The 17,898-nt window shown below is 37.1% G+C and overlaps 1 protein-coding gene across 3 annotated transcripts in view; it reads left to right on the forward strand.

The window, feature by feature from the left end:
* The window catches only part of Pten (phosphatase and tensin homolog), a 38,909-nt gene that overhangs the window by 16,722 nt on the left and 4,289 nt on the right, over positions 1-17,898 (forward strand). The window contains exons 6-11 of one of the 3 annotated variants that reach the window (XM_085493486.1): positions 426-533; positions 880-1,024; positions 1,611-1,669; positions 7,493-7,600; positions 8,149-8,328; positions 12,452-12,635. In XM_085493486.1, the coding sequence (XP_085349612.1) occupies positions 426-533; positions 880-1,024; positions 1,611-1,669; positions 7,493-7,600; positions 8,149-8,328; positions 12,452-12,635 (784 nt within the window). 3 annotated transcript variants of the gene reach the window in all.

A 17,898-nucleotide genomic window follows, 5' to 3' on the forward strand; every position in this document is an offset into this window, starting at 1 on the left:
CATAGTTGGTCTCTGTTCAGATTTGTGGATTCATTTGTCAGATATATGTCTAGGCCATTCACAGCAGTAAATCAAAATCTTTCTGGAACTATGTTTCTTGCATGTATTGATTGATTTACTGATCTACTTTAAAATTGCCAACAACCAACATTATTATTTTGGAACATGTTTCAGACATGCCTGGTTATGTTTACATGTGTGTATCATACAATTCCTGGCATAATTCAAGATGCACCAAGACTATTGAATATATAATTCATACTGCAAGCAAATCCCTGGTATAAAATCAGAGGACTACTTTCTTGCAAACTTGGGATGCATATATAATCTTGCAATGTAAACATACAAGTGTTGTGCTCGTAACTGAACCTGTATAATTCTACAACATTCAATCTAACATGCAGTTGATCTGTTCTGTATTTCAGGGTAGGACAGGGGTGATGATTTGTTCCTATTTAATTCATATAGGAAAGTTTCTCAGTGCTCAAAAGGCGTTAGAATATTACGGAAAAACTAGAACCCTAAATGAAAAGGTGAGGTTACGTAAGATTACATTTTCTTGAATGTTAACTGTAGTGTGGATATAGTCATGGATTTGTACGAATCTATTTCAATGTTCACTTCAAGTCATATCATTCATCTTCCACGTTGTGGTTATATATAACCACAGATATTTGGGACACTATTTTAATTGTTTTAACAATGCCTACTTATGAACTTGCATAAACAAAATGGTGCACATGGGTGAAGTACTCAGACAAAAAATTGTATGATAATCACAGCTGCAAATGGTCTATTCTCTTTTCCTTGTCAACATTTTTAATTAAGCTTTGATCCGCATAGTGCAGTTTTAACTTCATTTGTCATTTTCTTACATAGGGAGTTACGATACCAAGTCAAAGGCGTTATGTGGAATACTATGAATTTTTAAGGCTAAAATGTGTAGGTGATTACAAGCAAACAACGTTGTTACTTAAAACAATTCACTTTGATACAGTTCCTATGTTTTCAGGTGGAGTGTGTAGTAAGTAGCCATTCATTATTTATCAATTCTTTGCATATGAATTTAAATATTTGTGTGAATTTCCTTCTGTCCGGAAGAATCATTAAATTGTGAGATTTTTGCATGGGGTGTAATTCACACCAGGCTTATCAAAATCAAAACAACAAATGATGGATCTCAAGACTTCATTCAAGTTTTATTACACAGACCAGGTGTGTGCAGCTTTCATCATTGGCTGTTAACCAAAACACAACTGTCTTTGCATGTTTTTAATTATGCAAGTTTTGTTTGTTTGCGAAAAATGGAATTGAATTCATTTCCCCCTCTTCATTTTTCATATATGCCCGATCTGTCACTGCACTAAAAAACACAAAACTTGTTTTTAGCTATTAGCTCTTTGAGAACTTTTGGCACCATCTGCAAAATTATTTTGTATTGTCTTCTTCTTCCCACATGAAATGTTGATAAAAAAATTTACAAACCTTTTGATCTGATACTGTCTGTATGGTCCAACATGACTATGAAATTTAAAGACAATTTTACAATTTTCACTGAATTATAGATGGGGAAAAATGTCCAACACTAATTCTTATTGATTGTATTTCAGATCCATATTTTGTCGTTAGTCAACAAAAAGTTAAAATTTATTCTTCACCTTCTTATGAAGTAAGTGTATTTATAATTTCTCGTATTCGTATATATTTTTCTCCTATTCATGACAAATTAATAGCAAATAACACAGAATTCACAGTTGTTAACAGCCGCTACCTGGCATAACCTAACACATAATGTTAATTTCAAAACAATTCATTTGTAATGAAACTTGTAAGTTGCTGTCAAATCAAAGAATGGAATAATTTAATATGGAATATCAAATTTGTTAGTCAGAGATCTTGCATCAAGTCGTGCTCACATGCTGTTTATAGTTTGCCGTCTTGATTTCTGCAAATATTGCCCTAATTCATTTCCAATTTAAATGTCTGATGGATTGAATCATTGGTAATGGCCTTTTTAAAAGTATCATTAAAAATTTACAATTTATTGAGTCTTCCAATTACTCAAAGATTTAGCCGTTATCATCACTCACCTAAAAATACAGAGCTACCAAGTCCAATGTCTGGATGTGATAGATGATTGTTGCATACGACTTATTTACCACTTCCGTGTCACTGAGAATGTTCTAGAACCGTACTGTGTCTGGGTGGAATATTCTATATTTTTTAGGAAATGGTTGAATAGGTAATAGAACACTGTAGGAGGCAATAGAAGGTAATGGAACATTCTAGAAATATGTAGTAAGTTCCAGACTCATTATGTATGCTGATGTAATGGTCTATTTATAGACAGTGGGGGTATATATAGGGGAGTTGTTCAGCACTGAGTTCAGATCGGAGATCTCGTTGAATTGTATTGGAGTTTAAGTATCTAGTTATTGGAGTAGTGGAGTTTTACAGCGTTATTGTACTTGATGTTTGCAGAGTATAATAATACCAGTACCAGTTGAAACCTCATCTGTTGGCTTCATGTTTGTATGTTATCATCGCCGCCAGGGAAGTCTTTCTGTTACTGTTGCCATTTTGGTATTTGAACCATCACACCTGTACTATACCAATTACGGTAATATTACGTTGCGTGTGACATCTGGGGGCTCGTCCGGGAACAGTGAAGACATATAGAAGACAACATGGCCAGCGAGATGAAAGATATGACGAAACAAGAGTTGATGGAATGGGCGGATGAACTGGGAATGACTGGAGAAGACAAAAGGAAATTTATTTTGGAGCAACTGAGTTCTCAGCGGGCTGACAGACAAGCGGCGCGGGAAGAGAGGAAAGCAAAAATGGAAATTGAAGCAGAGGTGAGGAAAATGGAGATTGAGGAAAGAAAGGAAAAGTTACGGCTGGAAGCGGAAGCAGGTGAAAGAGAGAAATTGCGAATGGAAGCAGAACAGCGAGAAAAAGAAAGAAAATTTGAGTTGAGAAGATTAGAGCTGCAAGCAGCAATGCCGGGGCTCCAACAGGCTGATTTTGGCGGTCAACGAAATGTGGTCAGTGATGCACAGTCACCAAAGTTGCCTGCATTTGTTGATGGTAAGGACTAACTTGATAGTTATTTATTGCAGTTTGAGAGGTTTGCAACGAATGCGAGTTGGCATAGAAATGGATGAGCCACAAAATTGAGTGCGCTGTTGACTGGTAGAGCACTGGAAGTATATTCTAGAATGTCCGACACTGATGCAGTTGACTATGATCGTGTGAAGGTGGCGCTGTTGACAAGATACGATTTCACAGAGTTATGGGTACAGGAAGCGATTCCGTGAAATTAAACCTGAAAGTTCCGAGAGTCCTGACCAGTTAATTATGCGGCTTAAGAATTATTTTGCTAAATGGGTTGAGTTGTCAGTCACTGCAGCAACATATGATTGTGTTACCGACTTGATGGTGAAGAAGCAGTTTATTGGTGCCTGTACAAAAGAAATAGCAAAGCAGTACCTAGTGGCACATGGTCGACAGTTATCCACGAAGGACCAGGTGAGGCGTAACGATAATAAGACTGCCATTAGAAATACTGATGTGGGACAGGGTAGTAGTGTCTGGTGTTATGTATGTCAGGGTGTTGGTCAACGAGCAGCACAATGTCCATCCCGCGTTACTGATGTCAACCATGACAAAGGTGAACAGTGCCTTCAGTCTGGTGCCGTAGGACATGTGGCTAAGTTCTGCCGTAGTGGACAACACAGGGGTCAAGAAAGAAAGTGTGTCAAACCCAGCACTACTACTGGTGCAGCTGCAGTGGTTAAAGAGGAGTCTAATATCAGTGCTAGCTGTGCTGTTCAAATTAGCAGTGATGTGCCTAGAATGATTGAGAAGGACCATTTGTTGTTGGCATCGGGGGAGCAGTTAAAGGTTGTGAATGGTGCATGTATGGATCGAAGTGGTGTTGTAGAGGACAGGACTTTGCCTGTGGGTCAAGGGAAGGTTGGTGACACAGTTGTGACTATGTTGAGAGACACTGGGTGTAATGGCATTATAGTCAAGAAGAGCTTGGTTCCAGATAACCAGTATACAAAAAAGATGGGTCATATATTGATGGTTGATCGTACTGTAAGAAGGGTTCCAGTCACCATGGTGGAAATTGATACGCCATATTTGAGAGGCACGGTTGAAGCATTATGTGTGCAAGACCCAATCTATGATTTAATTGTTGGGAATGTGCCCGGAGCAAGACCACCAGATGACCCGGATCCAGTGTGGAATGTGAGTGGAGCAGTAACAACCAGAGTGCAAGCGAAGAAATCTGGTAAGGTGAAGCCGCTCAAATTGTGTGATGTAAAGACTGGAGCACATGTAACAAAAGACAAATTAATCAAGATGCAGCAAGCAGACACATCGTTGAAGAGGTATTATAATAAGAGAGAACCAGAAGTGAGAGGGCACCATACAACCGAGTTCCAGGTATATGGAGGCTTGCTATATCGTGTGTATCGGGATCGTTCAGTTCCAGGAGGCAAGACGGTACGTCAAGTGGTTGTGCCGAAACTGTTGAGGACTCGTGTTATGGAGATTGCCCATGATTCAATATTTGGTGGACACATGGGGATAAAGAAGACAGAAGACCGGATTGTGACTAGCTTTTATTGGCCTGGGCTACGTAAAGATGTTACCAGTTTTTGTAGGTCGTGTGATGTGTGCCAGAAGACTGTTTCAAAGGGATCAGTTGTAAAGGCCCCATTAGGTAAGATGCCTTTAATTGATATGCCATTCAAGCGTGTGGCTATAGATTTGGTTGGACCAATTACACCAGCCAGTGACAGGGGTCATCGATACATCTTAACTATGGTGGACTATGCTACACGGTATCCAGAGGCGGTTCCACTTAAAAATATAGATACAGAGACTGTAGCCGAGGCGTTGATTGACTTTTATAGTCGATTGGGGGTTCCAGAAGAAGTACTAAGTGACATGGGGACTCAGTTTGTGTCAGAATGCATGCAAGAAGTATCAAGATTGCTCAGCATTAAGAGACTGACGTCTACGCCCTATCACCCCATTTGTAATGGACTGGTGGAAAAGTTTAATGGTACTTTGAAGAAGATGTTAAAGCAGTTGTGCCATGAACAACCAAGGCAATGGCATCGGTATATTAGTGCTTTACTTTTCGCATATAGAGAGGTACCGCAGGAGTCAACTGGTTTTTCCCCATTTGAGCTGTTATATGGTCGAACGGTTAGAAGCCCAATGAAGATCCTTAAAGAGTTATGGACCAAAGAAAGCGATAATCCTGAGATAGTTAATAGTTACCAGTATGTGTTTGAGTTGAGAGATGGTTAGAACAGACTTTAGAGATTGCTCGAGAGGAATTACAAAAGGCACAGAACCGATACAAGTGTTACTATGATCGTAAAACGAAGAAACGAGTGCTTAAGGAAGGAGATAAGGTGTTAATTTTGCTACCAACTGACAACAACAAGCTGTTGATGTGGAGGGGTCCTTATGTGGTGGAGCAGGTAATAGGTGAAAACGATTATCGAGTGAGGGTAGGTGACAAAGTGAAGACGTATCATGTAAATTTGTTAGTTATATGTTGAGCGGGAGACGTCACCTACCTGACTACTTGAATTTTTGAACAGTATAGTAGAATGTTATTCGTTTATGACTGTATTTCATATTTTATTATATTCTACTGTATGTGAATTTCGAATTAATGTATTCAGAGCTTTGTTCAGGTCGATTTGATATATTGTATTGTTGTTTTATTTGAAATTGTTATCGTATTCGTATTATTGACGTTGTTGCTAGTCATGTAATATTATATGTTATAATATTCTTGAGAGGGGAGGCATGTCACATACGACTTGTTTACCACTTCCGTGTCACTGAGAATGTTCTAGAACCGTACCTTGTCTGGGTGGAATATTCTATATTTTTTAGGAAATGGTTGAATAGGTAATAGAACACTGTAGGAGGCAATAGAAGGTAATGGAACATTCTAGAAATTTGTAGTAAGTTCCAGACTCATTATGTATGCTGATGGAATGGTCTATTTATAGACAGTGTGGGTATATATAGGGGAGTTGTTCAGCACTGAGTTCAGATCGGAGATCTCGTTGAATTGTATTGGAGTTTAAGTATCTAGTTATTGGAGTAGTGAAGTTTTACCGCGTTATTGTACTTGATGTTTGCAGAGTATAATAATAGCAGTACCAGTTGAAACCTCATCTGTTGGCTTCATGTTCGTATGTTATCATCGCCGCCAGGGAAGTCTTTCTGTTACTGTTGCCATTTTGGTATTTGAACCATCACACCTGTACTATACCAATTACGGTAATATTACGTTGCGTGTGACAATGATAAACGAGTTTGGTAGTTGTGTCATAAAACGAGTTCATTATCTGACCGACTTATTACACAGTGTGATTGGTTAAGCATGAAATATTTGCAAAATTTGGTAAAATTAACATCTGTTGCAACTTACTTCACAGCATGTTTGCATTCATGTAATTCTTTTGTTTAAGCAGTGTCTGTTCATGAACATGTCCGAGCATTACTGTGGAGAAGATTTGATCAAAAATGGTCTTGCATTAATTGATTTTGATGAAATATCACTGAAAGGCCTTCAAACATTTGCAAGAAAAATCAAATGATTGATTTTTGATGCCACTGCCAGACGCCAATGTCAGACTCGAAATTGTCCATCCAGATGTGTGTTTTGAATTATGTTTGCAAAACAAACATTAGGGCATTAATTTAAAGCAGAGATATTACAAATCACAGAACCCAGAATGATGTACTTGAGTTAATGGGTGGCTGGACAAAGCTCAACTCAACCATTGCATAAACCCTAACTTGAACCTTTTCTGCTTAGTGTTCTCTGAACTAGGTCTCAACCACCATTTTTTGAAAAACAAACTGAAAAGTGCTGACAACTGAAGGCATGAAAACCGAATTCTACAGGAAGTTTGAGTCAATTTGTTTTGAACTATCCAGAAAAAATTGTTTTGGTGGGAGTAAACTTTTTAGCTCTGCTGTTGAATTTGTCGAGCTGAGCTTTATCATAAGAGTGTCCGGCATCTACCATCTGTGTAAACCTTGTGTAGACTTCTTTTAGATTTGTTCATTTCGTGAGGATATCTTCAATTCTCTAATTTTGCTAAATATTTTTGTCATTTTTAGTAAAAAGTGATACATGTATTTCTGACTTCTAGTCCGATTTCTTTGATACTATACATATAGGTACTTCAGGTAGACCTCTCAGCTTTGTTAATTTTTTTAATGATGTCTTCAGTTCTTTAATTGAAATGTACATTGCTAACAGCAGAGCTATGTTAGCCGAGAGGCTGTTATTTGCCTCTTCAAGAGTAAATTACTGTTTATAATCCACTGCAAATCCTTGATTCTGCTCAACAGGTCTAGTTGTGTGATAAGAATACAGAGATAACATATATCGATACATATTTCAAGATAATTAACAACAATTTCTTTTTTTCAGAGTAAGCGAGGTGATAAATTTATTAAATGTGATGTTACACCGCCACTGCCAATATGTGGAGATATTAAAATAGAATTTTTTCATAAAACAAACATGCTTACAAAAAGGGTGAGTAAATTAGTCTTTTTCAAAGATGTCCAATTTAATTTTCTTTCACTACCAATATTGTTTTATTAGTTTCGGCCAAACATAAATTATTGGTCATTTTAAACACTGGGATGAATTATTAGGGTTCTTTATGTAGTTGTTGATGGTTTATTGAGTGTTAACTTTTATTGATGGTTGTAGGGGTTTAATAAAATGAGGACGAGGGTGTCACTGGCTGGGTGTGGCACTGACACAATGGGTAGGACAATAACCCTGGCTAAGTGTATCAAATGTTGATTCTGTCATTTCTGTGGCAGACTGCACTATGGTTAGTTATACATAAATACTGAGCTACTCGTATAGAATCAAGATTTCACTACTTTCTTGGCAGGTTTGTATGCTTGATTACGTTGTGAAGTTTGCTTACTGAAATGATATCAGCTGGTCATTGTATCCTCAGTCAGCTTATGTTTTACGAGTGAATAAATTCATTTTCACTTGGTGCCATATATGAACTTATTCAGTTTACGTCAAATGAGTTAACTCACACTTTGTTATTTCTCTTTTAGGAAAAAATGTTTCATTTTTGGTTCAACACATTTGTGATATCAGCTGGTGAAAAAGTCTCAAATGGAGCGACGGGAAGTGAGGGCGACGACTGCGACATCTTAACACTAACACTTAGAAAAGATGAAATTGACAAAGCTAACAAAGATAAAACAAATAAAAATTTCTCACCAAATTTCAAGGTAAGATGTCTGATAGCCATCTATTATAATTTTTTTTCCCAAAAGGAAACAAAATATATTTATTGTGATTTATTCATCAGTTTACGTTCACATTTTTGTTGACTCTGCAGTCAGAGCAAAATTGATGTTGCTTGTTTTAAAGTATTCCTACAATGTTACGATAGCATCATAAAGACATGCTTCTTTCAATCGATCTTAGACACTGACTACTGATGATATCTTGTTGAGAATGAGACAACCACGTGGCTTGTTTTTTTCCACACAAAAAGTGTTCCACTGTTCTAGGTATAATGGGAAGATTTAATATATTAAAAAGTCTTGTGGTTAGCTTGCTAAGATCAATGCAAAATTGTATTTGATGCAAACTAATCTATAGAAACGTTGGTGGTCATTCTATCTTATTAGTCCCCGTTTGGATGAAGTCCGAAAACGGGGACTTATAATTCGGTCTCCATCCATCCATCCGTCCGTCCGTTCGTTCGTCTGTCTGTGTATGTGCATCAATCCATAGTCATATTTCAGAATCCTTTGGACCAATTTCGTTCATTCTTTGCATGTGCCTCGTACTTTATGTGAAACATATGCACATGCAGTGGTTTAGCGATTCGATTCGAAACAGTCGACTGGCAGCCATCTTGTTTTTTGAAAATGTTGTATCTTGGACATGCTTTGTCAGTTTTCATTCAAATTTGGCACATACTTTATACATGCAAGGATGGCCGACTGGCAGGCATCTGACCTTCTGGCTTTTCATTCCTATTTGGCACATGCATCGTACATGTTAGTTTGTTTCATAATCAGATTGACATTGATGCTGCTGTTTGATTCACCAATTACATGTCTCATTGCATTTTGTCACAGCGAGCAAGCACCTTTCGCATATATTGTTTTTTGCCTCTCAGATAGGGATATAGGGATATGAACGTTTTACACTACTGAACTGAAGAACTATCCCCCCCTGCGAGGGGAGTTCTTTTAATTATATGATGTAGATGGGCAAGTGTAATTCACAGATAGATCACCATTGTTTGACACCCCCTGCCATGTGAATTTAAATTAGAGGCATGACAAACGTTAAATTGTATTCAACGCATTATTTTGAACTGATATTTATTAAAACTGCAAATTTTAGGACATTGTCTTCACCATATTATTCAACACAAGAGCGCGCTTGTCTTGTACAAAGGGTCTATTCGCCACTTTAGTCCAGAACTAACAATACAATTACAAAGAGTCGCAATTGCTGTATTCCCAATCCCAGAATCTCAAATTCGGTCATTACACATGTTAACAAATAGTCCCATGTAAAGATTTGATTGTAGGGCACCATGGCAACAAGCATTCATGTTCATGAGATGTATGGTAATGTAATTTTAGTGTCTCATTCCCATCCTCAGACTTGCATTTTCTCAAACATACTTTAAACAATTTTAGCAAGTGCAATAACATAGACATGCACCTCAATTTGTTTAGCGGTTATAAACGGCACGTGAGGGTATTTGATAGCGGATTTAAGACCTCTCGGGGAAAATTAGCATAGTTGGCGGGAAATAATCACCGAAGGCAGGGAGGTGATTATTTAACCCAAATATGCTAATTTTCCTCTGAGAGATCTTATATCCGCTACCAAATACCCAAGCGTACCGTTTATAACCTCATTATAATACGATAACATTGAATATTTAATGGAAATACGGCATCTTTCCGAAACAAAGTGTGGGGAGGGATAAATAACCACATTCTGGGGCCTCTTTCAATAGAAATCACTCTGAGACACGTTTGCACAGGCATGAAAAAACGATAAAACAGATTATTATAAAATTGCAAATGTTATAAGTTTATTACCTAAAATAAATAGAAAAGATTTATACAAATATAAAACAGGAAAAATATACACATGAATCGACATTATAAATATCGCAGATTAATATATTAACATTTGTTAAGAGTGGTAAATTTGAACATGGCGGTTTGAAATTTTTCAAGTTGCGTTTTCGAGGATTTTAGTTTAGTTTTGGAGAAATATAACTGTTAGTATACACATATACAGAGCTACCGAAATTGCAGTTTTTGAACAGGTTTTCTGTGGCGACTGAGCTTAAGCTTGTGGAGATGTTTCTCTGACACTGTACTTGAGCCATGCCTGATGTTGATGGCCGAACGACCCTGGAACTGGGGGCCATCGGAAGGTAATTGTTACCACGCTCATCAACGGTAGGAACACAGACTTTTGACATTAAAATGTCACTACACTGACGTTTTTGTTCACTAGAATTGTCGCGACAGTAACTCCTGATACTCCCTTCATTCCGATGGCCACATAAATTCATGATTATCCGTGTTGGTATTCCAGCGTTGTTCAATGATTTTATAGTGGTTGCTCTCACACAGTGGTTAGTGTACAGCATGCTCAACTCTGTGGCCGCTGATATTTTTTTCATCATTTCCCCCAACGTATTGTGACCCAAAGGAGCATTTGTATACCAAGTTGTTTTCCTACCTGTAAAGTTACTAATATGCCGCTGGAAAAAAAGCATTATTGCTTGGGTGAAGCTTAGTTGTATAATTTAGAATGGCCGTAACAGGACAAAGTGGGAAGTCTGTTTTGTACATCTGTTTATCTGATTCAAAGTCATCCTTCAAATCCCTGGGGTGGTTTTTTTGTTGCTTCCAAAAAGGCTAAAGTGATATAATCCCGTCTCCTGTGATCTTTCTTTAAAACAAAACTCTATTTGTGTAAATCCCGAAGACCCTCTCGTCCCCTTCTGCAAAAGAAAAACTCTACATAAAACCACACCAATCGTAAAAGGGACACCGGGTCACAGTCGGACAGTGTCCCGCTGGTAAACATCTTACTCATGTCTCCCGCATTGATAACCGTTTTGTGTTGGATTTTATCTTTCCCCTCCCGCTTCAAACTTTTTACTTTCCCTATAAATACATTATTGGCAGTTTGAAATTCCCGATCTTTGATAATGTTAATGGGGCGATTGAATGGAACATTGGTTATGTGGCGATGGATTGCTGCTCGAATTCCAGCGTAGCTTCTTATGCTGTATTCTTTCCCGTCTCTAGCCCTGACCTCGGCATAAAAATGCTTCAATATTTTTGCCAGCTATTGCACTTCCACCATTTGGAAGGCCGGGTCGATTTTCCATTCAGAACACCACACTATACAAAAAAACCATAATTTCAGTACGGAAATTGGGTCATCATGGGGTCAAACGTTCAACGCATTGTTTACAAACCATAGTTACGATATGTCTTTTTTTTTTTTTTTTTACTTTTATCACACTTACATTTGCGTAATTTCACACCCGGTTTTGCGGAGACGTTAGTATTCACTTCATTTTTCTTTGCTGCCAAGTTGTCGACCATTTCTTCAGAAAATTCTGGCAATCTTTGCCCTTCGGCAGACACCATCTGTTGATCTGGCTCGTTATTACCGCCGGTGTTCTGTTGCTCCCATTTAATTGTAGCTTGAAGAAGTTCTTCATCAGTAGCGTCAATTTCATCCAGCTGGTTCCATTTGAAATTGAGATCAAAATTGATCTGAGGCTCGTCGTCTGACATAATTACTATGTTCTGAAAATGCTGCTAGTGACTTGCAGACAATATTTATCATATTTCAATCCAGTTTATTCCAGTTTTTGTTTTATTAATTATTCATCAAACAGGGCCCGAGTCATATATTGTCAGATATAAACCCTGGCGTCAGCCAATCAGATGGCTAGATTCACACTGGTCATATTATAATTTACTTTCACTTATGATTTCTTTGCTATGTCTTAAACTGGAGGGGTTGTCATGCAACACATGTTCGAATGTGATGTAAATAAACAATCTGTTGTATTTGCCACTTGGGACTCAAGTTTCAAGGACACGCTCGCAACAACCCCTCCACTTTAATATGACTAGCACAAAGAGAACTTTCAAAAATTTAACTGGGACTGTGTCATTTTCAATGACTTGTTCTTAAGAGAAAAAGGGACCTCATCTTTTGCACCTGTACAGGTACTTTGAAAATTGTCGTATTAAGATGGGATGTTTGCCATTGTTCACTTTACTGCTTGACGTTTCAGTAGTTAATGATATCACTGACTGATCTTCATATCTTCATCAGGTGCGATTAATATTCAGCACTGTGGATGAGCAGTCGGAACAATCAGAAGCAACAAAAGCTGTGGATGGTTGTACTAACACTGGAGGACTAGACGGACAAGAACTAAGCAGTGGCAGTGGAGACGATGTTTTACATACGGATGATGAGAACTTATCAGATACAGATGAGGAGGAAGAATGGACAGGTGTAGATTCTTCCTCTAGTGTTTGCTGTTGACTTGGGTAAAACCATGACATCTGAAGGGTGATCTTGGGTGGCAGGGAGAAGTTGTCTTCAATTTTGTAGTTCAGACCTAAGTTAATTCAAATCTCAAGAGGTTGTTGGAGTTGGTTGATACATGGTTTCTTTTTACCAAGATTGAATTTTATTCAAACTAGAATTTGTTTGTCCGATGTAGTGTTTTGCTCTCCCATGGTGCGACTGGTCATGGTGACACATCTCTCCACCAAAGGTGTGATTGTTCAAGGGCGCATGTCTCCATAATGTGACTGTAAATGGTTATGATGGATATTATCTGAAAGCATTATCTGTCCAGTCTTCATTCTAATGAGAAATGTTCCATTCATCAAGTTCTTTGAAATAATGCTTCCAAACAATTTTGTTTATTTCCAACTGGATGTAAAATTGTTGACTGAAATTGCATTATTGCTGTGTTAGTGTTTCCATCTGATATTTTTCAAAATATTCTGCATTTCATCTTCCAAATGTAATGCCTCTTGGGAAAAATTTAACTTCAATTGTTGCTTAAAAATTGATGGTACAACATGAACTACATAATGTTTGCATTTTCTGACCCAGCTAACTGCTTACCATTGCTGCTATTGCAGTGCAAGTGTCCATATCCCAAAATAAATGACCTAAACTGTGTGTGTTTCTGTGGAAAGACCTTCTACCCCTCCTCACCTCTCAGAAATGAATGGTTAAACCCGGTCAACAAAAGCCACTAGTGACATCATGTTGTTGCTGATGAACTGCTCAGATGTATTCTGTATTTAATACCAGATATGTTCATCACACATCTGTACATTGTTGAATGAACATCACTGGTTGTCCTACAAGTGGGTGGGAAGGTACCAAAGTGGGGATAGCAGAACCAGGAGGTGTTAAGTTGAAGAATGCAAGATTATGGCCATCCACAAACTAGCCCCATTAGAATACTTGAGTAATGCAAGTTAATATATTCTACTGTGCCTCCTGGCCAAACTTTAGACATTCCATATTTTAGAGGTATGTTTTCTGTGTTTTTGTAAATGTCTATTTCTTGACAATCTGCGAAATGTCAGTGCACCAGGGATTTTTTTATTCTTCTGTTTTTACTTACTTCCTTCCCTTCCATGACTTTTCTATTCTTCTTCCAGTTCTGTTTAGGTTGTCATGACAACACCTATACAAGTCCAAAACTATGCCTTTCATCGACATCCCCCACCATTTGCCATCTTTTTACATAATAGATTACCATCTCCTCATTACAACTATAAACCACCTCCCACAATCGCTAATTTTGATCAAGTCCTTCAGAAATATACAAATTATATCTCCTTGATCTGAAAATGAAAGTGTTTGAGCAAATGCTACAGTTGTCCAGTATTCACAGATGGATGTGGATTCTGAATTTATAATAGTTGTTTGAATTGTTCTTGTTGATTTATGATAATTACATACACCCTGATGAATTCCCATTCCACAACTGAATTGTCATCTGTCCATGTATAATTCCCAATATTTACTTCCTGTAAATTCATCCAATTGTTCTTTAGAAAATAGGAAATAATGTCTCTGTTCATCTGTAAATTTCCCACAGTGCATCATTTGTCACTGTTTCATCTGTAAATTCCCAATTCCCAAATTGATAGTGTTTGCGCATTTATCGTTTGTGCATATTGCATGATGTGAGGTCAACAAACAGGAAGGTAGGACAGATTTTGAACGTTCCAAATGCGCAGAGTCACAGTGCACCGAACATCAATGTTGCCAACTTGCAACGTAAAAATTCCCCTCAAATAAAACTGCCATCATCTTCCAACTAACTCACACCAGTCTCTGAAAATTTGCACACTATTCTGCCTAAGCAAGCATAATGAGCATGTAAATTATCTTTTGCTGTAGCGTAATATTTTCATATTTTTTGTGGGTATATTGGGAGTTGAAAAACTTACTCAGCAAAACACAAGTACTAACTCTATTTCAATCCATTTTCTCTGAAAAATGGTCTTTTTCAACTGAAATCCACATTTCTCAGCTGTCTTGAATAGCTTTTCTAGCTGCCCTCGTTTGTACCCACCCACACTCACTCCACTATCTGTTTCAAATATGACGCTGACTTCTTCCGGGTTGCATGTCTACTGGTGTTCTTTTGACGTTCTATATTTTTGTCCTACTCTCGCTTGTTGCTATGTTGATAACGCATGTGCAAATAGATTTACATTGAGTCTGACGGGAATCGGGAATTCCAACACTGCATCATTTGGGACAGGAAATGGTGTCACTGGTTCATCTGTAAATTCGCACAGTGCACCATTTGGAACAGGAAATGATGTCACTAGTTCATCTGTAAATTACCATATAGTGTATCATTTGGGACAGGAAATGTCACTGGTTCATCTGTAAATTACCATATAGTGTATCATTTGGGACAGGAAATGGTGTCACTGGTTTATCTGTAAATTCCCACAGTGCATCATTTGGACCAGGAAATGATGTCACTGGTTCATCTGTAAATTACCATATAGTGTATCATTAGTGAAAGAGTAAATGATGTCATATATTCTCATAACTGTAAATTCCCATTTTTGTCCAAACGCACAAACTGTGACTGCAAGTTGCTACCTATTATGCACTTTCTTTGCTTTATGCTGCTTGTTTAACGTGACATGTTCTTCTGGTATTGGTATTATTCACATTATAATTTGATAAATTTCTTTGAAATTTACAAGCTGTATTTAAACCTCCAAGTTCACTATTACAATAAGGACCTCAAGCAAGGGATATAATATGGGAATGGAAGAGGGGTTTCTCATGCTGGTTTCCAAGGGTGATGGTGATGCATCATAGTTTTATTTAGGATTCTTTCCTTCCAAATATATCATTCCTTGATACTCACACATACCTTCTCTTCTGTGAATACTTTTTGAAGTACGAATGACATACTACATTCAATCCTTAGTGTTCTAATGCTCTCCCCAGAGCTGAGATCAGTTACGTTCCATCATTATGATCCCTGTATATTAACCTTTTCACCACCAGTTCCTCTTTTCATCACAATTTTACAAAATAGTCCTGTTTATAGTCTGCACTTTCGTTCAAATAATTGAGACAAAATTAGCAAAATATTTTTTGAGTGAAAATTGACTCAAATTTGTCTGTTGGCTCCAAAATTGGGTTTCATTTTCTGAAATATTGAAGAATAAAATATAAAAGTGCAGAAAAATTTGGGCGAGAGAGTCTGGTAGTGAAAAGGTAAAATCGTTTCACTAAACTTTTCATAGAGATGAAAGTATTATTTCTCCTCAACAATGTTGACAGCAATATCTTGTACACATGCAAATTAGCAGAGCCTGATCATACGATATGCTTAAAATTTGACAAGAAATATTGCATGTTTTTTGCTTACCCATTCCTCCATTACTAACCCAGAACTTTGGTGTCATCTGTTTTACAATGCCACATATCCATGGTATTTTCACAAATATATGTTAATTAGAAATTACAATTTGGGAGTAACATTATTTATATATTGTAATCAGGTTGGGCTCAACAACGTAAAACACCAATGACAACTTGTGCTGACATTTTAGTGAAACTGGTTATGTATTCTGAGCAGTTCATCCTGTATCTTGTTTTTCCATGTTGGCTTTGTACAAATTGATTGTATTTCTAAAAGAAGTAGTTAAACACAAGCATTTTTTGTAACCAGATTGAATATATATTAAGATACAAAAAGAGTGCCTGTTTGTTTTACTATTATTCAAATAATACCAACATCTAATTACATTTGTTTAGATAACCAGTTTCTAAAACTTCATTGTTTAGTCATTGACAACAGAAAATGTTATTGTTTGTGAAAGTTTTCTTATATTTGAAAAAAAAATCATGTTGAACAGAAATTATATAAAAATCCACATCTTGTGAGCCAGTTATTTATAACAGTTTTGTCTTGGACTTGAACAGCCTTATTTTGCACATAAACCAAACCAACCTATCAGAAGTAAGGAAGCTATTGAGAGGTGACTGATGATTGGCTATTAGTAATGTAGACCTTGTTAACTTGACTGTGATTGGCCAAAACTTGAAATGGTGCTACTCTGAAGAATGTTTTTATGGTTTCTGAAGTTCATACTTGTACATAGCCTCACACTTCAGCCAAAAATAAAAACAGACCTTTATTTTATTTATCTTTTATCTTGTTTCTTTATTCCTTGGCTTTGGAGCGGCTGAGACTGCTGGCAATGCATAAAGGATAACTGCTGCAACTTTGTCAGTAATATTTCCTATGAGGGAAACCATTCCAATGATAGCGACACAGAAATGTATAGTACACACCCAGACAAGCACAGCTCTTTGGATTGTGTTAAGTATAAGTAAAATTGAAAGAAAAGAAAAAATGGCAAATATTTCCCATATACTTATTAGGGTGAATTTTTACTAATTCTTCAGATGTTTGGGGAAAAAAAATCTCAATTCCTAATGCTAGAGAGAGCATAACCAAGTGAGTTAGCATTATGTGCTTGCTGTGATTAAGGTAGTAAAAAATGGCCTCAGGAAACACTGAACTTGTCTGATACCAGCTTAGTTGGAAGTTGTATAGCAGTCGTTCATGAAATTCTGCAGCAACTGGCTGTAAATTATAAACGGACTGTAGTTGCACTACAAGATCATAGTTGTGTTTTGAAATTATAAATTGACATATGATGTTATGACAGACGTTCAAGACTTTCAGCCATGAACAAAAAAAATATCATCACAGGGCTCAGCCAATAAGAGTTAATGTAAATAATGTATTGACAGAAATATGTAGGTATTGCCCATAGTCAGCTGGCGTGCATGTGATAATAAAATAAATGCAATTTATCAATATTTACTATATGTGGGCCGCCATCTTTAATACAGTATATAAAACTAAATAAAGAGACAAATTGAGAAATGAGTTTTTCAGATTCCTACAAATCGAGGGAAAAAAACATTCACAGCCAATCCATTGGGGTAACGTTGAGCTAACTGCTAACAAAATTTGGCCGAATTTGTCATTTTTGTGTGGAAGAATCTTTTGCATACAAACACCTAACAACACGTAGAACAATTTCCCATGGTTTTTGAAACTAAAAGTGTGATCCAACTTTAAAGCTGTCACCGATTGGCTCCTGAGTTGGACCACTATTTTATTATGTGAACGCCTGCTGACTGTGGTATTACCAAAAGGTACTTGGATGGAGATATAAATGGTAAGCAGT

Source organism: Saccoglossus kowalevskii, chromosome 19, assembly GCF_978046115.1.
Source record: "Saccoglossus kowalevskii chromosome 19, keSacKowa6.1, whole genome shotgun sequence".
In the NCBI taxonomy this organism is placed as follows: domain Eukaryota; kingdom Metazoa; phylum Hemichordata; class Enteropneusta; family Harrimaniidae; genus Saccoglossus; species Saccoglossus kowalevskii.